Raw genomic sequence first — 24,814 nt, 5'->3', positions numbered from 1 at the left:
CCGCAGGACCTGGCCGCCCGCACTCGAGCCCCGTGCCCCGGACCTCTGAGGTCCCGCTGGGCGGCTCCGAGCCCTCGGCCACGACCCGCACCCCGGCGGGCAGACCTCGGAGCGCCCCGCAGCCCGCGCACACGCCGGGCGTCGCCCGCCTCGCGGCGTGACCAGGCGCTGCGAGACCCGAGCCGCGGCCGGAGGGGCGGGTGGGCTCGCGCGGCTCGCTCTCGCGAGAGCTCGCGGGACGGGGTCGCGGGCCGCTGAGGAGGGGGCGGCGCGGGGCGGCGCCGCGGCTGCTCGCGGCGGGCCGGCGGCGGCCCTTTCCCCGCCCCTCTCCCCTCCGGTGAGCGGCCCGGGCGAGCGCTGCCCACTTCCGCTCCGCCCGCCGTCGGGACTCCAGTCGCGGCGCCGCGCAGCCGGCGCTCCCGTCCTCCCGCTCGCCGCCTCTTCCCCTCGCCTTCCCGTCCTCCGCGGCCGACGCCGCCCGAGGCCTCGCGACCGCCGCGCCGCAGCCCGCGCCGCAGCCGACATGAGCTTCTTGTTGTGAGTAGCCCGGCCCGCGCGCCGGCTTTGTTCGCGTCCGCCTGGGCCGCCGGCCCCGCTGCCGGCGCCCGCCCGCCCGCCCGCCCGCCCGCCCGCCCGCCGGGCGTTCCCGCCGCCCTGGGAAGTCCTCCCCCGATGCACCCGGAGCCCGCGTCCGGATCCCCAGCACCCGGCCTCTGCCTTCGCTCCCGTTCCCGGGTGCGTGTGCTCGCTCTCCGTGGGCGCCGCCCGCGCCCGGCTGCGGCTCCGCTCGGCCGCCACTGCGCCTTTGGGTCCCAGGCGCGGAAGATAGAGCGTCGTGCTTTGCCGCGTCCCCCAGGACCGTCCCAGGTCTTAGGGGCGGGAGGGTGGGGCGACTAGCCTGGATTAACATCGAAACAGGGTCGCGGGGCGGGATCCGCGGCGGCAGCCTGGGGTCTTGGGGAAAGGGGTCTGGAGCAGCCGCCTTGACCCTAGAGGCGCCCTTCCTCCCGGAGTGCTTCCTGATGAGTGCGGTGTTTATCTCGTTAAAACGACCTCCACAGAGGCTTTGGGTATGTGCCTTGAGCTGATGAGGTCCACTGGGGAGTCGTCCGGCAAATCGCTCGTAGGTGCCACTTTGGCGTCATGTTTAGTGCTGGTCATTATTGCACTTATCGTTCGTTCCAGACGAGTGCTGGGGGCGTGGAGAGGGAAGGGCAGGAAATGGGATGGCCAGATGTGGACGTGGAGGCAGGAGACCAGCCTAGGCCCTCCGAAAACAGGGGCTACACCCTGCGCAGTAACTCTTTGGAAGGCTTTACCGCTGCGGAAAAGATAGCACTTAAAGATTATTTGTAGTTATTATTTCTCTTTTTGCCCTGCCTCACATAACTTTTAGTCATTGGCGTCTCAATTCCGAGAATCACCTTTATTTTCACATGCTCATATGTAGAATGTTAATTCTTTTGAGAGTGTTTAAGCAAAACTGAGCGATCACAGAAGATTAACCTCAGGGCAGACTTGGTAATATTTCCAATATGTGTAGGGGGCCTGGATTATGTCAACTTGCCTGACACGTTTAAGCTTGTGAAACCCCTTTTTGAGGCTCCTCTTAGAAGTTGATTCTGAGTTTGTCAGATTGAAATGGTGCTAGATGAGAGGACTGGGTGACTTTACAAATGTCTTGTTTCCCATTACAGTTTGGATCAATATATCCAGTTGTGTCAGCTTGAAGCTTCTTAGCTTGAAGCTTCTCATCTTGGGTGTAATTTTACATTGCTGATGTTTGATTTTCTTTGAGAATTTAAAGCCTTGTAGATGATGTCCATGACTGCTGCTGATGGGCTTGTCTTTTGGAACTAGTAAGCTGAAATGGTTGAAGCAGGGAAGAGCCATATTTGGCTGTAACTAGGGGTTGGAAGAGGTTCTGGTGCTATTTTCTGAATACAAATACAATAGTGTCCTATTTTTACATGGCTCAGTATTTAATAGATCCAGAAATGTGGCGGATTAGTTTGTTTCTCTTAAAGGACATTAGCCACATAACAAAATCTTGCTGTAAGTAATGTATATAGCACCTTAGAGAGTTTGCACTATTTGGGTCAGGTCACATGTAGTGGTTAATATATCCTCAGTATGTTCAGCCCATGTGCTTGGCAATATGTAAAAGTTACTTCAACATTTTTAGTTTTGGTCTTTGTCCACCAGCACTTTAAAATATCAAATGATGACCACGTAGAAGTGATTATTATCGGAAGTGAAAGAAAAAGTTTTAGTTATTTCATCTGTTTATTTGGTATAGCTTCCTGAGTACTGTTCTGTACTCAGAGATGAGCAGTGAAAGGAACAGTTACAGTTTAGGAGTTAAATACAAATATTTTCCTCCAGTTCTTAGAGGCTTACTGGGGCTTACTGGGAAACCTCTTATCAGTGGATGGAGCCAAGGAAATAAGGACATTGCAAGATAGGGTTTTGAAGGCGATGACTCATGACTCTTGAGGGCTATAGATGGAAGGAAAGAATTATTGATTTAAAAAATTTCCCTATGCTAGGCATGATATAGACACTGGGTATCATTTATGACAAAGCAAACAAAAATTTCTGTTAGTGGTGCTTATGTTATGTTTATGGATGGTAAGCATCCATAAACACTAAACATCAGTAAATTATATAGTATGGTAGAAGGTCATAAATGCCATGGAACAAAGTAGAGCAGGGTAAAGAAGTTTTTGGATAGAGAATGGTGATAGATTAGGATAACCCGTAGGGTGTGCCCAGATTATCTACAGGAACAATACCTTTGTTTAGCTTTTATACAAATGCTCAGGATAAATTTGTACTGCATATGTGAGTCTGGCTGGGAGAAAGCTTTGGTTGTGCTGCAGATTGGCCTCTGTGTCTGCAGATAAAGCTAAACTCCCACATGGTAGGTATGGAAACTTCACAGGAACCTAATTTAGCTTTGTAGATGCAAATCTTTAAACATATCCTTAGCACCTCCTATGTCCCAGGCATTGTGCAGGATGTGAGACTCCAGAGATGGTAGACAGTATGTAAATAGTCATATGTAAGAGATACAATGCAATCATGGGGACTCTAAGTATATAGAGCAATTTGTTCTATCTAGGCTGCAGTAAGGTTTCATTAAAAAAGTGGGTGATATATAATGGAGGAGAACAAGAGCTCTTTAAGAGGGAAAGGGGAAATGGGAGACTTCAGTCAGAGGAAACATTGAGGCATGAAATAGCCTGTAAATTGTCTATTTTCAAATTTATGTAAGAGGCCATAGAATTTTGGAGCTAGAAGAGGGTCTATCAGTAATAGCCTACTTGCACTTACCTCTTTTTACTAAAGAGACAAAATCAGCAACTTCAGGTTGGTGGTCTAATTATTATTATCATCATTATTATTTTTACAGACAGGATCTGACTCTGCCACCCAGGCTGGAGTGCAGTGGCGTGATCATGGCTCACTGCAGCCTCGAACTCCTTGGCTCAGGTGATCATCCTGCCTCAGCCTCCCAGGTAGCTGGGACTGCAGGTGCCCACTGCTGCTCTTGGCTAATTTTTCTTATTTTTTGTAGAGATAAGAGTCTTGCTATGTTGCCCAGGCTGGTCTCAAACTCCTGGCCTCAAGTGATCCTCATGCCTTGGCTGCTCGTAGTGCTGGGATTACAGGTGTGAGCCACTGCACCTGGCTTGCCCAGCCTTTTAAACTGTGAGCAATAAATTTCTGTTGTTTATAAATTACCCCATCTATTTTGTTATAGCAGCCCAAACTGACTAAGACAATGTGGCCATGTGGATTTGTGTTACACAACGAATTATAATCTATAACTACTGTTATTTATTTTGGTACTCAAATTGTCCCAGTTTTGGCTAGTGGGAACCCTTTTCAAGGTGGCTTATGTGTCCCTTTGACTTGTTCCCATCTTTCTCTGACCACTTCCTTTCTGGCTCAAGAAGTTCCAGGTTTATCTTATACTGTCTCTGCCCTAGTCCTGGAAATGGCCATTTATCTGAGGACCTTGGTTCTGTTCAGTGGAGAAAGCTATTTTAGAAGCCAAAATCTAGGTATAGGTATGCTCATTATTAAAGATGTTTTGGTGCTCTCAGGCCATCCCATTAGATAGTGCTAGAAAATACATATGCTCATTTACATCCATGTATTTTTTATCTGTATCTACTTATATATATTAAACGAGTTACACCACTGCCTTCCGTTCCAAGCCAGTAGTGCAGGATTCATTCTAGCCTTCTCCCTTTCCATATCTTCACTTTCTTCATTGTCATTGAGAAACCTAACTCCTATCATCCTTGGATACTTACTTGCTCAATCTCCTGTATTATAGCTATTCTCTTGACCCTGTCTGGCCACCCTTCTTGTGGCCTGGGCCCCACCTGTTGTATAGCCACTAGCTCCTTTCCTTGGTGCATGTGTGCCCCCCTGGTATAGTCACATTAAGGGTAAAAGCAGTGTGAGACTGCATTGTGAATGATATTTGTGTGACAGGAATCTATTTTTTTCCTGTGAATCCTGTGTTTAAAATCAATACTTCCAGAGAAACAAAATGAAGCTAAAAAATAAATAAAATCAATACTGCAGAAATGTTGGAAGGATTACAGATACTGAATGTAAAGGCCTGCTCAATAAATTGTAGTTATGTGCAACACTGATACTTGATTTGTTTTCAATAGCTCAACAGTGGTGATTGCTAGTGCTGTTAGTATTTTTATGAACATATTTGCCATTTCTGATCATTTAAATTATAACAATTTCTGTAGGTTTATTATGGTATGTGTCAGTGCTACTTTGATTTTTCTGAGATAGAACTTAACACGTTGACTGCCACACTAGAAAAAAATTTTTTTCCTTGGGGCCACAGTTTTATTATGAAAATAGAATAAACATTTTGAAAACAAAACAATCCTTTCTAATATAATGAAAAATTTGTTATTTTCTTACTATTTTCTGTGCATGAGTTACATGCAACTTGTAAAATAGTTCTTTCAACTCCCAAGGTGTGTGAGTTATGTATGTTTCACAAGGCTCTGTGCTCAAAACCAGGGTGAGTTAAATACAACTCACATAGCAGTTAATGTGTTAAAAGCAGGAGTTTAAAGATAAGCAAACATTATTTGGGTACTAGACTAAGTACTCATAGGCAAGTAGCCTTGTTGTTATCATAATATTTGTAATGGAAAGGTTGAGTTTTCTTTTACTGCTACTCCTGTTTCATCTTTCTGCCTAAGTCTTTTTGTTGTTCTCAAATTGAAATTTGATAAGAATAGTTTAGTAGTTTTAGTATTGTAGTATTTAGGTATTAGAAGGAATGTTTTTTATGTAAGTGTTCTTTTGTAGAAATAGGTAATGGCATAACTTAGTGTAAATGTATAACTCAGTATAAATAATAAAAATTAGGTAGAAACCATAGGGGAAAAGTATTTTAAGGCAACTTTTCTGGTATCATGGTGTCTCAGATCATGTTTCAGACAGATGAACAACAGCATGACTCTCCTGCTATTTAGAAATCCATTTGTTTGCTAGAGCCTTGTAGCATGAGATTTAACTACTGAAATAGCTCTTTGTTTAAAAACTCCCTGTGGTTATAGTTTTTGTTCACATATGCCTGCTTCCATTCTAACGAACCCTTCCCCACACCCTGCCAAATATTCAGTTGTCTCTTATTCTCAGTGCTTAGAAGTGGCACTTTTGAGACAGTGAACAAGAAGCTGCACAGCATTATTTTCAGGGCCACTGCTTATGTCTCTGACTTACTTATTAAGGACTCCCAAAGGGGTCTTATCAGTCAAACTTTTCAGCCCTTTATCCGTCATTTGTCAACCTTATCAGGTTTTCATTTGGAAAATGGCAAGCTGTCAAGAAGTGAAAAATTTTAAAAATTGTATTTTAATTATAGTTAGAACCAAATATACCAAAAAGTACAATTCTAAATGGCTATACATTTGGGAACCAAAATATGCCTTAGTTGAGCTCTGTTGATTTTAGCTTTTTCTCAAATGGGGACACATTTGTAAGGTGTTGCATTGTCTAGTGACTACTATACTTGTTAGAGATATTTATGTCATTCAACATTTAGGAAAAAATTCTACTATCATCTTATGCTGCAGAAGAAAAGCTGCCCTTGGCCCTCTGGTGACAGAGGTACCCCAAGACTGAAGGGATCAATATCTGTATATAACTGTGACCCTCGAGATGTCTGCTTTAGACTTACTGAAAGTGTGGAGCTTTGGCACCACCTAGGAGCATGTTAAAAATGCAAGTGCAAGGCTGGGCGCGGTGGCTCACGCCTGTAATTCTAACACTCTGGGAGGCCGAGGCGGGCAGATCGCTGGATATCAGGAGTTCGAAACCAGCCTGAGCGAGAGTGAGAGCGAGAGCGAGACCCCGTCTCTACTAAAAATAGAAAGAAATGAATTGACCAACTAAAAATATATATACAAAAAATTAGCCAGGCATGGTGGCTCATGCCTGTAGTCCCAGCTACTTGGGAGGCTGAGGCAGAAGGATCGCTTGAGCCCAGGAGATTGAGGTTGCTGTGAGCTAGGCTGTTGCCACGGCACTCATCTAGCCTGGGCAACAAAATGAGACTCTGTCTCAAAAATAAAACAAAAAAACAAATACAAGTGTAAGATTTCAGGTCCCAATCTTTAGATTAGTATGCATTTTAATAAGCTCCCTAGGTAATATGAAAGTTTGAGAAGCTTTAGATAATAGTAAATGGATAGATGCCTGTATATTGATTTAAATGATTCAAAATAAGGTAAAAAAGAAAAATTCTTGGGATTAAATATAGAACTACTTCTGTCTTTGAGAGATTCCCAGTAAGGAGCTGCAATATAAGTCCCCTTATAGTTCTTGCATACCTGCAATTATTTTATTGTTGAAGATCCTTTTTACCCCTTCTGGACAGTAAGTTTCGTGAGTGTTTTCTTCACTATTTTATTTCCCAGTATACTGGTCTTCAATAATTTTTTTTTTTTAATTAAGTGAAGGTTGTCAGGGAGAGAACAGTGGCCTATGAGACCTGGGTTTCAGAGTCTTTGATATGTCACTAGCCATGTGACCTGGGGCAGATGATTTAATTTCTTAGCTTTTGTTTCCTCTGTCTACTGGAGGGAAAGGAATGCTTATTCCATTGGGTTAATGTGAGACTTGAATGACAGAGAGATATGGAAGCTTTTCATAAGCCAGAAAGTCCTTTATAAACACAGTCATTATGCTTGTTCATGAAATTCCCAAGCCCAGTGTATAACTCTGCATTCCAAATTTTATTAAGCTATTTTATAAATACATGGCATTATCGCATAATATAATAAACATTTATTGGACACGTCCTGTATGTAAAGCAAGGTGTTGGGAAGGGAAAGGAAGAGGTTGGGAAATTAATAAATGTGGTCTTTGCCTTCAAGAATCTTAAAATTGGAGACCATGTTAAATAAATGTATTCCTTAATAGCTGTTTGGGTTTTTTTTTTTTGAGACAGTCTCACTCTGTTGTCTGGGCTAGAGTGCTGTGGCGTCAGCCTAGGTCACAGCAACCTCTAACTCCTGGGCTCAAGTGATCCTCCTGCCTCAGCCTCCCCGAATAGCTGGGACTATAGGCATGCACCACTGTGCCCGGCTAAGTTGTTGGTTTTTTTTATGTATATATTTTTAGTTGTCCAGATAATTTCTTTCTACCTTTTTAGTAGAGACGGGGTCTTACTCTTGTTCAGGCAGGTCTTGAATTCCTGAGCTCAAATGATCCTCCCAATCCTCCCGCCTTGGCCTCCCAGAGTACTAGGATTACAGGCATGAGCCACCATGCCCTTAATAGTTGTTTTAACTCATTAGTTCCAAGTCCTCTGGCCAATGATGGTTAAAGATCCTGTTGTTGCATTGAGTATACAAACTTATTTGGGTGTATGTGTGAAATAGTTGCAGTCAATTTTTATAACAGTTATAAAATGTGTGTAGTATGTTCACTTATTCAGAACAGGAATTTTGCAGATTTGTGCTTCTGTATTTTTAAGTAGAGGCAATTTTTACTGGATGGATTCAGGGGTCTGCCCTGCTCTTTTCTTGGCACTGCTGTTACTGCTGTTCCACTCTAGCTAGCATGGTGGGATTTAATGTGGAAGTAGCTTGAATCCTTTTGTCTACCCCTTACCTGCAGTTCACTTGGGCTTTGCAAGTAGAGATTGGAATGGGCTGGAAGTGGTTGGCAAAACTTTAGGGCTCTTATAGAAAGCCTCCACTCCAGCCTCGCAGCCTCATCTGCGCCTTCCCTCCCCCACAGTGCTCGGCCATTTTATTTGCATTTCTTTCCACCTACATTTCTCCCACGTCTCCCTGCCTTAGTAAATGCTGTTCCTGTTATTCTGGCTGGACTGCTCCTCTGTTCTCCACTCCTATTCCTTTAGTTCAAGAGCCAACTCTTTTTCCTGGTCTGTGCCCCTTTCCCAGTTAGTTAGATACCATTTCAGTACCCTTTATAGTTCTTATCATAGCCCTTTCAAAAAGACATTGTCTTCCCCATCCCAGTATGTGTGACCTTGAAGACTGGGCAGTTTCAGAAACACTTTAATATCTACCACCTAGCTTAATGTCTGTTATGTATTTGTTACAGTCAGTACAAAAAAGTTTTTTTTTCTCGCAAATCCTTGACATTTTCATGGTGGGAGGTGGGGGTGGGAGTGATTTCCCTCATTCTATTCTAATTTTTCCTTTCTAAAGATTTTAGGAAAAGTTAAAAGAAAAGGTGGCTACTGTGCACAGAAATGTTTGGAACACCTATTTATTGATTATTATTTTTGAGACAGGGCCTTGCTCTGCTGTCCAGGTTGAAGTGTGATGGTATAATCATAGCTCACTGCAGCCTCGAACTCTTGGGCTCAGACCTCAGACTCCTACTGCTTCAGACTTCCAAGTAGCTAGTACTCCATACATGCCACCTGTGCCCAGCTAAATTTTTTAAATTTTTTTATAGAGATGATGGGGTCTCACTATATTGCCTAGGCAGGTCTCAAACTCCTGGCCTCAAGCAATCGTGGCCTTCCAGAATGCTGGGATTACAGGAATGAGCCACTGTGCCCAGTCCTATTTATTGATCTTTGTCAGATGGTTTTGTATAGACCATTTAAGGATTGGCATATGCCAGTCACATGTTTCCTACCTCTGCATATGCCCTTATATGCCCTATAATTGTGTTCCCAGTACCAGTGAAAGAGTGCTCATTTCCCAGCATCCCCTCCCCCCCCACTGTTAAGCCCCTAAGAAAAACAATCATGGGACCTCCTTGGACTTTTTATATTAATGCCAAGTAAACAAGTTATTTAGACAGAGTCTTGCTTTGTTGCCCAGGCTAGAGTGAGTGCCTTGGCGTCAGCCTAGCTCACAGCAACCTCAGACTCTGGGCTCAAGCAATCCTGCTGCCTCAGCCTCCCCCGAGTAGCTGGGATTATAGGCATGTGCCATCATGCCTGGCTAATTTTTTCTATATATATTAGTTAGCCTACTAATTTCTTTCTATTTATAGTAGAGACGGGGTCTCACTGTTGCTCAGAGCTGGTTTCGAACTCTTGACCTCGAGCAATCCGCCCGCCTCAGTCTCCCAGAGTGCTAGGATTACAGGCATGAGCCACTGCGCCCAGCCCCCATCTAGTATTTCTAATGGCATACTTAAGGTACTTGCATCCTTTGCCAGTAAGATTTTTTTCTCTTTTATTTTAAAATGGGAAAATATCTTTTATGTTAAAATTGGAAGGAAGCTCTTTAGTAAATGAAATTAAAAAATGAACAGTCATGTGAAAAGTAATGATAGAATATAATTTAAAAATACTTTGTCTAGGCCAGGTACAGTGGCTCATGCCTGTAATCCCAGCACTTTGTGAGGACAAAGCAGGAGGATTGCTTGAAGTCAGGAGTTCAAGACCAGCCTGAGCAAGAGCAAGACCCCATCTCTACTAAAAATAGAAAAATTAGCCAGGCGTGGTGCCCAGGAGTTTGAGGTTACAGTGAGCTGTGATGATGCCACTGCAATAGAACGAGAATGTCTCAAAGAAAACGAACAAAAAACCCCACCTTTGTCTATAAGGTGTGTTGCCTTGTGTGTTACAGTTACAGAATGAAGTTTTAAAATATTAATAACATACTAGGAAAATACTGCTTTTCTCCAAGATCAGCCTATGTTTTAGTCTGTAAAGGAGAATTTTATGAAGTGAGATATGTAACTCAAATTGGATTTCTTTTTTCTTAGTTATCTTTCTGATATTTTAATGCAGATAAATAAGCTCACAATGTAATACAAATAATAAACATGTTTGGGAGCCAGATGGCATACTTGGAGATGTAAAAATGATGCATAGATTCTGGGGGTAGATTTAAAGCTGCTTTTCTCTTAATGCATTTATTGCTTTTCTCATAGTGTCTCGTAGAAAGCTATCCCAGGGCTTTTTCTTTCTGGATTATTTCACGGTGCGGAGTTTTTTATTTCAGTAACTCTTTCGCGAAAGTATGAGTAGTGTCCAGTTGCTAGTGCATATAAAGAATATGCCTTTATAACAGTATGCTTAACTGTTTTTGAGCATTTATAAGTTAAACTATTAAGTATCATAAGCATGAGTAAGTTATATTATGACAATTATGACAACTCAGAACATTCTTTACCATTTTACTTTTTCTTTTTTGAGACAGAGTCTCACTCTGTTGCCCTGGCTGGAGTGAGTGCCGTGGCATCAGCCTAGCTTACAGCAACCTCTTAACTCCTGGACTCCAGTGATTCTACTGCCTCAGCCTCCCGAGTAGCTGGGACTACTGGCATGCGCCACCAATGGCTGGCTAATTTTTTCTATATATTTTTAGTTGTCCAGCTAATTTCTTTCTATTATTAGTAGAGACGAGGTCTCGCTCTTGTTCAGGCTGGTCTTGAACTCCTGACCCTGAGCGATCCTCCTGCCTCGGCCCCCCAGAGTGCTAGGATTACAGGGGTGAGCCACCATGCCTGGCCTCTTTACCATTTTATCAATTAATACTTTGAAATCCTGCTAGCCTAATGAATGTGTTCTTTTAAAATTTTCTGATTTTTTTTTTTTTTTTTAAGAGACAGAGTCTTGCTCTGTCACCCAGGCAGGAGTGCAGTGGCATGATTGTAGCTCATTGTAACCTTGAACTCCTGGACTCAGGCCAGTCCTGCTTGAGTAGCTGGGATTACAGGAGCCCACCATGAGGCTTGGCTAATTAAAAAAATGTTTCTGTAGAAGTCTTGCTGTGTTGCCCAGGGTGGTCTCCAACTTCTGGTCTCAAGCAATCCTCCCACCTCGGCCTTCTTAAGCTCTGGGATTACAGGCCTCTCCCAGCCTGTTCTTTTTCTTTTTTTTTTTTTTTTGAGACAGAGTCTCACTTTTGTTGCCCAGGCTAGAGTGAGTGCCGTGGCTGGCGTTGCCTAGCTCACAGCAGCCTCAAACTCCTGGGCTTAAGTGATCCTGCTGCCTCAGCCTCCCCTGAGTAGCTGGGACTACAGGCATGCACCGCCATGCTCGGCTAATTTATTTATTTTTTTGTATGTATACTTTTAGTTGGTCAATTAATTTCTTTCTATTTTTAGTAGAAATGGGGTCTCGCTCAGGCTGGTTTCGAACTCCTGACCTCGAGCAATGCGGCCGCCTCCGCCTCCCAGAGTGCTAGGATTACAGGCGTGAGCCACCGCGCCCGGCCCCAGCCTGTTCTTTTTTAGTTCTCAAGAAGATACTAGGGAGAAGAGGGAAGGTTTTTGCATTTAGTTATAGGCATTTTTTTCTTTTTTCCCTCTTTGATGGTTTCCACTTATTTGTGTTATCCTTTCTTAGTTTAAATGATCCGAGTTAAAACCCATTCCAGGCACTAAGGAGCATCACGGTGTCCTAGGTAATACGAAATGTCTCTTTTGCAATTGTCTGCTCTAGGATTAAAGGGCTTCTTAAAAAAAAAAAATTTTTTTTTTTTTTACAGAGTCTCACTTTGTTGCCCAGGCTAGAGTGAGTGCCATGGCGTCAGCCTAGCTCACAGCAACCTCAAACTCCTGGGCTCAAGCGATCTTTCTGCCTCAGCCTCCCGAGTAGCTGGGGCTATAGGCATATGCCACCATGCCCGGCTAATTTTTTCTATATATATATAGTTGGCCAATTAATTTCTTTCTGTTTATAGTAGAGACGGGGTCTCGCTCTTGCTCAGGCTGGTTTCGAACTCCTGACCTCTAGCAATCCGCCCACCTCGGCCTCCCAGAGTGCTAGGATTACAGGCGTGAGGCACCACGCCCGGCCTTCCTGGTTTTTTCACATAGCCTTTTCTCTGTCTGTGTGCCAGATTTGACTGCATCTGTGTATTACTTTAACAGCTGACCTTTCCTGATGTCACACTGATACCTACCGTGTTTCCCCGAAAATAAGACCTACCCATAAAATAAGCTCTAGCAAGATTTCTAAGCATTTGGGCAATAGAAGCCCTACCCTGAAAATAAGACCTAGTGTTGGGTGTGGCTACGCAGCGCATCTGCACAACCCATGCATTTTGTCACAGAGGGATAAAGAAGAAGAGCAGCCCTTCTCATCTGCCCCATTGTAACAGCTACTATCCCGGAGGTGACCGGAAAGGTGCGGGCAGCCCCACCAACAAGGTCGGCTCCCCCTGTCAGGTCCCGGCCATTGAATGTGCTGCAGGCTGAGGCTTTGAGGGGAAAATAACACATCCCCTGAAAATAAGCCCTAGGGTGTCTTCTTGAGGAAAAATAAATGTAAGACCCTGTCTTATTTTCAGGGAAACACAGTAGCTGCTGCTTAGCCTTTGTTTGGAGAAGTCATGGTTGTACTGTGCTTGGATACCATAAGTTGTGCTTAAACCATTGTTAATCTGAAAGATTTGTTTGCTTCCCAGACAGAAAGGGGAGAATGAAATGATCTTTAATAAATAAATGTTTTATCTCAATTCTTCTACAGAAGAATTCAAGTATTCTAATGATATGCAGTTGTCCTCTTAAGGAGTTTGTGTAGAACCTGTGTAGGCCCCTGTAAGTCATGCTTAAAGAGGTAGAGCTTAGAATTTAAGTAGTCGTAGTACAGAACTTATGTAACTTGGACAAAATTATTCTACTTTTGTGTCTTTTTTTCTTATCGATAAAAAACCAGTTATTTGACAGTATGCAGTCTTCTTAATGGTGTTTGAGAAGATTTATGGTGAACAGTGGTAAGAATGAGACCTATGGAGGAATAGTTTACCTTTAGTTTGTCATTGTCAACATCCGATGGCCAGCCGTTTAGCTCCTCATCTTCAAGGCTCTCTCTTCCTTTGCAAAACTTCTTGAACCACCACTCGCTACGTATACATAATGTAATTTATAGTTGTTTATAGTTCTATAAAGTTTACGATCAAAACAACCCCTCCTTTTCTGCTTCCCAGATAAGGCCATGTTGAAGGTTTTTTACCTGATAGTTCTAGATTTTTAATTTCATATCTCTAACTTATTTATATTGTTACTTCTTAATTTCTAGATTTCTAGGCATTACCTATTGAATTCTTATTGTGGAAAAAAGAATTTCACCCCACCCTCACCCCCAAATACCACATACATACAGACTTCCTTTCTTGCCAACTTGCTTGGTATAAATACAGTATAAACGCTGTGACCAGTTTAGCCAAATACTACAATATAATTATTTTTTCTCTTCTGGACAACCATCTCTCCAGTTGTTGTGTTTAATTTTCTATGTACTCATTCTTCTTTTATCCCCCAATACTCTTCCAGTTAACCTTCAAACACATTCACATTCTTTTGCTTAATCTTCTTTAACTCATCTCTTCTGGAGCTTTCTGACCTGCTCCTGTCTGTATTGGTTAATACAATCGAGTCCTGCTGCATAGCTGTCATTTTTGGAATCACCCTTCACCTCCATCCTGGAGATTGACCTTACATAACTCTTAGGTTGAATTTCCTTTTTTTGTTTTAGATCCCATGTCTGTCTTGGTTTACTCTCTTATTTTGGTGAGGCATATCCTCTAAAAGCTCTCTAGTAACAGTAAGAGGAATGCAAATATTTTGAAATCTTACGTATCTAAAAATACCCTCGTACTTGATTGGTTATTATGTCAGAGGAGTGTAGAGTTCTAGGTCAGAAAGAATTGAATTTTCCCACAGAATTTAATTTTAATTTATCTGGGTTCTAAGTTCCATTTGTTACTGAGAAGTATAATTGCCTTTCTGATTCCTTGATCTTTTTTATGAAACTTTTTTTCCCCTGTATTATTTTAAGGTGTTATCTTTGCACTACTCCTGAAATTTCATAATGGCATTTTCTAGTGTGAGTCTGTTTGATTTATTTCCTTGATGAAATATTTCTTTTTTTTAATACATTGCTCAGAATTTCCTGTATCTTGGATATTGGACCTCTTAGACTGGTCCTTGATTTTTTTTTTCTCTTTTCCCATCTCTTTGTTTTTATGCTTTATGTTCTAGGAGATTATTTTAGTTTTATTTTGTATTCCTTGTATTTTTCATTTTTAAAAGATTTTAAGAGACCTATTTAGTTTCTCTTTTTTTATATAGTGTCCTGTTCATGAAAACATTATTTTTTTCCTATTGCTGAGAGTATAATTGATAGTTTTTGGACATTTTTATTCTGCATAGTTTGTCCTCCAAGTTGCTTTTTTTCTATTTTGGTATCTTCTTTCATGTTAGAGGCTTCCTTGAAGTGTCTGGTAACTCTTTTGCTTTCTGCTTTTATTTAAAAGTAGGACAACTAAAAAGCTAATTGGATCTCTGTGTGTTTCTCAGAGCATAGGTATATGCAGACCTGTTCCCCAAGGCTGAGGGAGCTGAGACGCTGAAAAAAGAAGCTGACAAATCTAGTTTCTTGGAAAGAAATCTTTAATAGGGACTTAAGAACAGAAATGATGTTTTGAGTGGCCATGAGTGAAATGGTGGGTCCCTGCACATGCCCTCTAGAAAATATCCTTTACATAGCAAGCTCTTTTGGTAAAAAATGTAGCTGCTCATGTCTCAGACTTTCTTGCAAAACTCATGACCACTGATGGGGGCTTGGTGGGGAGTTAGATAATTATCTTTATGAGGGATTGGTTATCTGTGCTACAGGCATTATTTAAAGACCTGCTTGCTGCAGAACACCTTGGCATGCAGGAGTCTAAGCTAGTGGTCATGGCGGTTTCACTTCGAGATGATATCGGCTGCTTTCCTACAATGTGCATATGGGTGGAGGGCATGTCAACTGTGGGCTTTGCTAAAGGATGATATAGCTAGGTTATTTCCTTGAAGAACTCTTGGTAGCAATATCTTTCTAGGTCTTTATACCTGAGCCACCTTGCCTGGCGGATTTATAACTTTTGCCAGTTATAAATATTGCCAATATGTTGCCAATATTTTCTGTGTAATTAAAGTAGAATTACCATTTGATAAAAGAAATAAGGATATTTCCTAGGACACTTGATCAGTTTTTATAGGCATAGTATAGGTTTCTTTATTTTTTTGAGAATATTAAATTAATGCCTTGAATTTCTTACAAATGCCATGGTTTTGAACATTAATATAAATTATTTTACAAATATCAAAGCTTTCGGTTAATCACTATTTAATAGATAAGTCACAGAATATATAAACTGTAGATTTTTTCATTAAATAAAAAACATATGCCTTTATCCTGAATGTATGTGTGTTTTTATCCAAAAGATACATCTATAGGATTAGAAAATAAGTGTGGAGCTCATAGAAGATTTTAGGAGAAAATTAATGTTCTCATGATAGCTTGAGAGAAAGGAAACAGACTAGGGCAGGAGTTCTTTATATGGGTTTATGAATAGGTTTTAGCACCCCCGTGAAATCCTGTATGGAAAATATTATGGGTTTTATGACTCTAGAGAGAAGGTTCAGATTGTTTTTCAGATTATCAAAGTCTCAAAATAGATGAAGGACTAAAGACAGGTCAGTAAGGAAAAAAATTATTGTATATTTAAAAAAAATTTACTGTTGTGTTTAAAAATTTTAATGTTACATATTAGATGTACATATTTTGGGGAGCACATGTGATAATTTGATACATTCATATAATTACCTCAAATTCATATTCATATGAATTCGAATGAATTCATATTCATATGATTACCTCAAATCAAGTTAATTGTGATATTCATCACCTTAAATATTTATCTTTTTTAAATGACAGGGACATTCAAATTATTCTCTTGTAGCTATTTGAAATGTATAATTGATTAATGTTAACTGTAGTTACCCTACTGATCTATATCAAACACCAGGTCTTATTTCTTCTAAGTGAATATTTGTACCTTTATTGTACAAATGTGTAAGAGTGTCGTTGGAGGTATTTCCATTTTATGCAGCTCAGAGATATGTCTCAGTAGGTTCAAGGGGTTCACTGCTTTAAGTTATTATTTTTTTTTATTGAGATGTGATTTACAGTGAAATGCTTAGATCTTAAGTACATAGCTTGATTAGTTTAAATAAATGTATACCAACACTTCTTTCAAGACCTACAACATTCTCATCACCACAGAAAGTACTTAACTTTTTAAAAAAGTAAAACCAAGGGGCATTCCTTATGGGTCTTTGACATAATATAATATAATATAAGCACATACTCCCCATTCCCACTTAACATAGTTCTAGAGATTTCATTAGCTAAATGAGTAGCTCAGCGTTATGGAGGAGGAACAAGTAGTCTACTACCTCCTGCTGTTTGCACTTGCTGCTAGTTTTTCTCCATTGGACAACACAACTGTTCTAACTGTGATAATCTTTTAGATGAGCAGAGAACTCTGATGATACCTAGTACTTTGTCTCCTGGGTTCTTAAAAGCTTAGCTCAGATCTTTTTTTTTTTTTTGAGACAGGATCTTGCCCCGTCTCCCTGGTTTGAGTGCAGTGGCATTGTCATATCTCACAGCAACCTCACACTCCTGGGCTCAAGCAATCCTTCTGCCTCAGCCTCCCCAGTAGCTGGGACTACAGGTGCCACCATGCCAGCTAATTTTTCTATTTTTTTTGTAGAAATTGGGTCTCGCTTGGGCTCAGGCATATACATCAATTCTTATAGTCAATCCTATTCTCCATTTACCCTCTAGTGATGAATAAACATCTGATAAAAGGTAATGAATGAAGGAGCTTTAATAAACCTTCCTAAAGGTAGCTCAAGGTATAGTAAGCTCAAGGTATAGATTTTTTTTTCAAAAAATCAACAATTATTGATCATTTATTACATTAGAAAGTAGCTTCTGAAAAAATAATCCAAATAAGATATATAGAACCTGCTCCTAAATTGCACATGGTAATAGAAGAGACAGGTAAATTAATACACGATTGTCATAGTTTGGTAAATATAGTAATGGAAGACTATACAGAGTATAACAGTCCCTGGAGGAAGGCTGGTTAATTCTTTAGGGTAAAGGCAATTTCTCTGAGAATGTACCTAAACAAGGTTTTGTATTGATAATTGAGAGAATCAGTTATATTAAGCTATGGCTTCTAATTTTCCCTCTGAGTAGCATTAGTGAGCTTTCAAGTGTGGGTAGAGACTAATCCAGATTTCAGGGGCCCTCTTTGAGAAAATGAAAAAAATATATATATAAAATTAGCAAAGTGAATACTTAGAATAAGAAAAATCACAAATTATAATTTTAATAAAGCAAATTATAATTTTAATAATAATTTGTTGAAATTATAATTTTAACAAAGTCAATGAATGTCACAAAACATAGCAAAATAACATTTTTATTAGTCAACTGTCTAATGTCTCTAATACTTTTTTTAATTAGATTTTTTTGACTATACTTTTTGACTACTTTATATGTCAACAATGTACTTTTTCTCTAGCATGGCTGATCAAAATGTTTATTATTATTGATAGCCTAGAAAGGTTTCAGATTCACAACTTGTTTTATTGGCAGTGTCATGTAATATTTTAAGTCTCTTGTCAAGTTTGGAGAAACAGCTACTAAGTTTTATATGAAGTGCAATGTTTCTACATACTTCTGTGCCAATACTTTGTGGAGCTCATAGCTAGATGCCCTGAGTCCTGTGCCTTAGTGTTAACGATACCAGATAAAGAAGTGCACTTGGGTACTAGGAATATTCCTGGAAGTCATTCCTATACTCAGACAAGCAATAATCTAGTCGTACATGGAAGTGATTGCACACTACAAACATCCTATGAAACCTAAACTAAATATATACCCAATTCAACTTCTTAGCCAAATACTCAGAATGCCATATTACCCAAGGAGGAAGTATGATGGAGGAGGAGTCACAGACAGAAGTCTTAACCAATTCCATTTAGATTACTTTTGCAATTTTTATGGGAACACATTGTTAAGACCCCTTGGAAGGGGCCCTGCCCTTGAAGGGTCCCCTGGAGTTAATGTTAGTGTCATAGTAAATCCAATTCTGTAGTCTTGTTCTGTAACTTTGTGCTTGGATTACATTTGCTCAACTGTATTATTGAAATGTTAGTTTAAAGCATAAGATGTATATTATTATGTGTACATACTATGTACTATGCTACTTTTATCTATCATGATTAGGCCTATTGTATAAGCTGAAATTATAAATTTTAGCAAATATCAAAATTATTTATTGCACTTTTATATTTTTGGCCTGGAGTCCTTTACCAGTTCAACAAACAAACATTGATGTTCTGTTCTTTTTTTTTTTTTTTTTAACTTTTTCTTTTAAGTCATAAAGTCTCTAAAAGTAAAGATCTTTTCTGACCTAGGCCTTGTGCTAGGTTCCAGAGATGCAGTGATGACTTAGAAACAGTCCTTGCCTTTGAGAAACTAGGCCCTTATAAAACAGAGATATGATAGTGTCCTCCGTGAACACGGAGAAGGCAGCCTTAACCCATTTTAGGGTATTGGGAAGCTTCCTGAGGAAATGACCCCCTTGAACTGATTCTCTAGGGATGATCAGACATTATCTGGTGAAAAAAGAAAATTTCGTTACAATTGTATGAGATAAAGAAGAGTAGGCACCATCTGATTTTAATTTTGTGAGCTTTTTTCTATTAGGCTGGTTTCTTATAAGAATTTAATTTCAAAGCATTTAGACAACTACTAAGTCATTGATTGCATAGAATGCCTGTTGTGTCACTGTTTCATATTTCCAGGCAAATACTGGACTATAGGAAGTATAGGTGATTCTTTTTTTAGTGTTAATTTGAGATCTATATCTACTGTAAAGATAGTTCCTTACTGTCAAGGTGGCAGAGTTGATCTTTTATTGCACCCTTTCTAATGATCTGCAGTTTTGGATTATATGTCGGGAAATTCTGCTTTTTTACTTTGGGGGGAAAAATGTAACTCTCTTATTACAAGGAAGTACATATTAGTTTTTTTTTTTTTTTTTTTAAGAGACAGAGTCTCACTCTTATTTATATATATGTAAATTAGCCATTAAGTTACAGGATCTGAAACTGGCTGTGAAATCTCAGACAAATTATACAACTTCCCTAATACAACTCAAAAATTGGGCATGATATCACCAGTTTTGCAGGACTGGTATAACAAATGAGTCATTGGATCTAAAAAGATACACTCAAGATTGAGTCTTTATTCTAAATTGTCTGCCCTTTACTATATATCCCAGACGACATATTACTCAGTGGAGTTAGAAAAATGAAGGAGACACAACCTCTCATCTCAAAGAGCTATCTAAAAGAGAACAAACTCGTAAGTACATACATAAGGTGTTACAGCTTCTTTAAACTACAGTGAGACACAAGAAGGAATGCACAGTTTCCCATCTGAGGTTAGGAAAAATTCTATTTAAGAAAAAAGATGCTTAAGCTCCCCAGTTGTTTCTTGGTTGAAATATTGGTATATTTGGAATTACTGTAAACTCAGTTGCCAGACTGAGCTCAGTCTGAGCTCAGCATATACAAATTTTGTTTTCTTCCTTTTAACTATCCAGCAAATTGTATAGGATTCTGAAAATAGAGTGGAAATCACCCAGTTATTCAACTATGGACACTTCCTAAAATCTGTGGTTTCAGTATCTGTTTACTGATTACAATAATATATTTAGTGTTGGGCAAAGGAAACTGTGGCCTCTATACAACTTAGGAGCTAATATCCTGAAATTTAAAGATAATAAATAAAAAAGAAGAAGCTCAGAGGTTGTTGGGAGATGAGTGATTAAACTGTGCCTGCATCTATAGCTGAGATAACACCTCAGATCACTTCACAGATGTGGAAACATCGTTCTTTGCTTGTAAGTGCTACATTATTTCTTAAGGATTAGATTATAAAAGTTTGTGTGGTGTCGAATACTGAATTGACCAACCCTCCACCCATTTTTGTGTGAAGTCACTGAGTTACACTCTATAAAACTGAAGTTTTATGAACATGCTTTAAACTGAGAGGCAACCCAGCACCTTAACATACTGGTACAGTGTCCCTAACACGCGTTAAAGAGCAGTGTGCTAAAATGCGGAAGAAAGTTTCCATGACTGAAGATGTTTGGGAAACCCTGGATCTAACCATAAATAAGAGTTCTCCTAGCTTTTAAGATGCTTGTTGTTTTAATAATATATGAGTACTTCTTTTGGCATTGTACCAACCATTGAGGATACAAAGTTGATTAGTTACCTTCTGCTTGATCTTTCCTTCTAGCCTGATATTTGTATATATCACTGTCTACCTAACATACCCCTTTGGATGTGTAGTAGTTATCTCAAGTTAATATGTCTAAAACCCATCTCCCCATACCCGTCTCAATAATGGCCCACTTTCTACCTAATTGAGACTAAAAACCTAGGAGTCATCTTTAATTTCTCTCTTCTTACCATTGTCCACAAATGAAATCCAATAGTGAGTCATGTGGGTTCTACCTACAGATATCTGGAATCTGTGTTGTTTCCATCCCCACTAGTCCAAGCCACCATTCTCTCCTCCTTGCAGTAGTTTCCTAACTGCTTTCCCTGTTTCCACTTTGCCTTCCTCCCAGTCCATTCTCTGCATGGCAACTAGAATCCTTTTTCTTACTTATTTTTTTAAGTTGACAAATAAAAATTGTGTGTGTATTTATGGTGTACGTTTAAAACATGATGTTTTGAAATATGCATACATTGTAGAATGACTATCAAGCTAATTAGCATATGTATTGCCTCACATATGTATTTATTCATGGTGAGAATACTTAATCTATTCTCTTTGCAATTTTCACATATATAATACATTGTTATTAAGTATAGGAGTCATGTTGTGCAATAGATCTCTTTAATTTATTACTCCCACCCAAGCCCCCACCCCACCTTCCCAGCTCCTGGTATCCAGTATTTTGCCCTCTGCTTCTGTGAGGTTTATATTTTTAGATTATGCATTAAAGTAAGATCATCTAGTATTCATCTTTCTGTTCCTGGCTTATTTCACTTAACTTAATGTCCTCCAGGGATGCATAGTGTTGCAAATGACAGGCTTTCCTTTTTCTTTAAGGCTGAAATAATAGTAATCCATTGTGTACTATACTTTCTTTAGCCATGCATCCACTGATAGACACTTAAGTTGATTTTTGTGTCTTGGCTATTATGAATAATGGCATAATGAACATGGGAATGCAGATATCTCCTCGACATACTGATTTCATATCCTCTGAATATATACCTAGAAGTGGATTCTTGGATCATGTTGTAGTTCTATTTTTAGTTTTCTGAGGAAGTTCTATATCATTTTCTATAATGACTGTACTAATTTACATTCCTACCAACAGTGTACCAGGGTTCCCTTTCCTCCACATCCTCACCCGACACTTGTTTTCTTTTGTCTTTTTTTTTTTTTTTTTTTGAGACAGAGTCTCGCTTTCTTGCCTAGGCTAGAGTGAGTGCCGTGGCGTCAGCCTAGCTCACAGCAACCTCAAACTCCTGGGCTCAAGTGATCCTCCTGCCTCAGCCTCCCGAGTAGCTGGGACTACAGGCACAAGCCACCATGCCCGGCTGATTTTTATATATATATATATTAGTTGGCCAATTAATTTCTTTCTATTTTTATGGTAGAGACGGGGTCTCCCTCAGGTTGGTTTTGAACTCCTGACCTTGAGCAATCCGCCCGCCTCGGCCTCCCAGAGTGCTAGGATTACAGGCGCGAGCCACCGCGCCTGGCCTTCTTTTGTCTTTTTGACAATAGCCATAGATAGGATCTTTTTTAACACATTAAATCAGTTCATGTTTTTTCTAAAGTTTTTTTAAAAAGTCTTCCATTTTTTTTTAAAAAGATCTCTAATGGCTTTCCATTTTTACTTAAAATGATAATCTAACTCCCTTACTCTGGCCTCTAAAATCTTAGCTAATGAGGTTCTACCAGCCTTTCTGATTTCAGTCTCAAACCACTATTCCCATCATTATGCTCTAACCACAGTTATTAAATACCTTTTTTCCCCTGTTCCTGAAAAAGCTGCTTTTACACTAGTTTATCTGCAAAGCCTGGAATGCTCTTCCCTTTCCCCCATATCTTCACATGGATGGCTGCTTTTCTTTCTGGCCCTGGGGAGGCCTTCTCTAACAATCTAATCTAATATCATGCCTTGTCACATCACATTACTTGTCACATTGTTCTGTCGTTTTCATCATAGCACTTGCCACTACCCTGTAGTTTCTTGTTGATTTTATTTTTTGTTCTACCTTCTCTTTCTATCGTGAGAGTAGGGGTCTTCTCTGTCTCATTCAATGCTGTGTCTCAGTGCTTAGAACAGTGTTACTTAGAACATAGAAGGTAGTCAGAATATGATAGTTGAATGAAGGAATGCAAGAGTGAATAAATGGGTGAAAGGAACTAACTTACAGAAGTGTTGAGGAACATTATTGGTAGGCTACTTATTTTTCTTTAAAAATTTTAGAAAAATGAAATATTCACATACCATAAATTTTACCCTTAAGGTGTACAATTCAGTGGATTTTAGTAGAGTCACAAAGTTGTGCAACCATTGTGATTATTTAATTCCAGTACATTTTTTGTCACCTCAAAAAGAGACCCGGGACCAGACGTGGTAGCTCACACCTGTAATCCTAGCACTCTGGGAGGCTGAAGCGGGAGGATCGCTCAAGGTCAGGAGTTCAAAACCAGCCTGAGCAAGAGTGAGACCCTGTCTCTACTAAAAATATAAAGAAATCAATTGACCAACTAAAAATATATAGAAAAAATTAGCTGTGCATGGTGGTGCATGCCTGTAGTCCCAGCTACTTGGGAGGCTGAGGCAGGAGGATCGCTTGAGCCCAGGAGTTTGAGGTTGCTGTGAGTGAGGCTGACGCCATGACACTCTAGCCAGGGCAACAGAGTGAGACCCTGTCTCAAAAAAAAAAAAAAGAGAGAGAGAGAGAGACCCTGTATAATTTGTAGTACTTTCTTTCCATTTCCACCTTTCCCTAGCCCCTGGCAACCACTAATCTACTTTCTGTCTCCATGTAGTTGCCTATTCTGGGCATTTCATACAAATGGAATTATACAATATGTGTTACAATGTATTTTGTGTTTGGATTCTATTAATTTATCATAGTATTTTCAAGATTCATCCATGTTATAGCATGTCTCAGTATTTCAGTCTATTTTATGGCTGAATAATATTCTATTGTATGGATATACCACATTTTATTTATCCATTTATCAGTTTCTGGTCAGTCGAGTTGTTTCTACTTTTTGGCCCTTATGAATAATATTGCTATGAAAATTAATGTGCAGAATTTTGTGTGGATGTGTTTTCTATTCTCTTGAGAGCATATTTAGTAGTCATCTCTCTTGCCTTCCCTGGAATCCCTGACAACCACTGATCATTTATTGTCTCTATAGTTTTGCCAGAATGTCATATATTTAGAGTCATACAGTGTATAGTCCTGTTAGACTGCTGCTCTCACTTGGCAATATGCAATTAAGGCTTCTTCATGTCTTTTTGTGGCTTGATAGATAGCTCATTTGTTTTTATCACTGAACATAATATTCCCTTGTATGAATGTACTACAGTTTGTTTATCCATTCATCTGGTGAAGGGCATTTTGGTTGTTTACAATTTTGGCAATTATGATTAAAGCTACTATCATATAAATGTCTGAGAGCAGCTGTTTGTGTGGACATAGGTTTTCAAATCAATTGGATAAATACCTAGGGGTATGAGTGCTGGATTGTGTGAAAAGATTATATTTAGCTTTGTAACAAACTGCCAAACTATCTTTCACAGTGACTTTGCCATTTTTGCATTCCTTCTAGTAAGGAATGAGAGTTCGTGTCGCACTGCATCCTCAGCAACACTTAGTATTACCAGATGTTTGGATTATAGCCATTCTAATAGGTGTGTAGTGGTATCTCATTGTTTTAATTTGCAATTCCCTGATAACAAATTATGGTGAGCATCTTTTCATGTGTTTATTTGCCATTGTATATCTTCTTTGATTGGGTTTGTTCATTTTTCCTCCATTTCTTCATTGTTTTCTTGTTGAATTTTAAGAGGTCTTTATATATTTTGGATACAAGTCCTTTATCAATATGTGGTCTGCAAAAGTTTTCTGCTATTCTATGGTTTGAATTTTGATATTCTTTACAGTGTCTTTCACAGAGCAGGATTTTTAATTTTCATAAAACTAATTAATTTTTTCTTGCATGATCATACTTTTAGTTTTATATCTAGAAACTCATCAAATCTAAGGTCACAGATTTTCTCCTGTGCTTTTATCTGGAAGCTTTCTAGTAGTGTGGTGTTTTTTTAGGTCTATGATTCAGTTCAAGTTAATTTTTGTGAAAGGTATATTGTGTGTAGGTTTATGTTTTTGAATATGGATGTCTCAG

At 39.6% G+C, this 24,814-nt stretch overlaps 1 protein-coding gene across 1 annotated transcript in view; it reads left to right on the top strand.

Moving 5' to 3' along the window:
- The first annotated feature begins 209 nt into the window (after positions 1–209).
- Positions 210–24,814, top strand: part of MOB1B (MOB kinase activator 1B) — a 52,190-nt gene continuing 27,585 nt past the window's right edge. The window contains exon 1 of the mRNA XM_012785927.3: positions 210–537. Coding sequence (XP_012641381.1) covers positions 524–537 — 14 coding nt within the window. The 5' untranslated portion in view covers positions 210–523. The remainder of the gene's footprint in view (positions 538–24,814) is intronic.

The sequence above is a fragment of the Microcebus murinus genome, chromosome 26 (assembly GCF_040939455.1).
Source record: "Microcebus murinus isolate Inina chromosome 26, M.murinus_Inina_mat1.0, whole genome shotgun sequence".
In the NCBI taxonomy this organism is placed as follows: domain Eukaryota; kingdom Metazoa; phylum Chordata; class Mammalia; order Primates; family Cheirogaleidae; genus Microcebus; species Microcebus murinus.
Note: the sequence above shows the minus strand (reverse complement) of the source record. Positions and strands in the feature narration are given on the sequence as shown.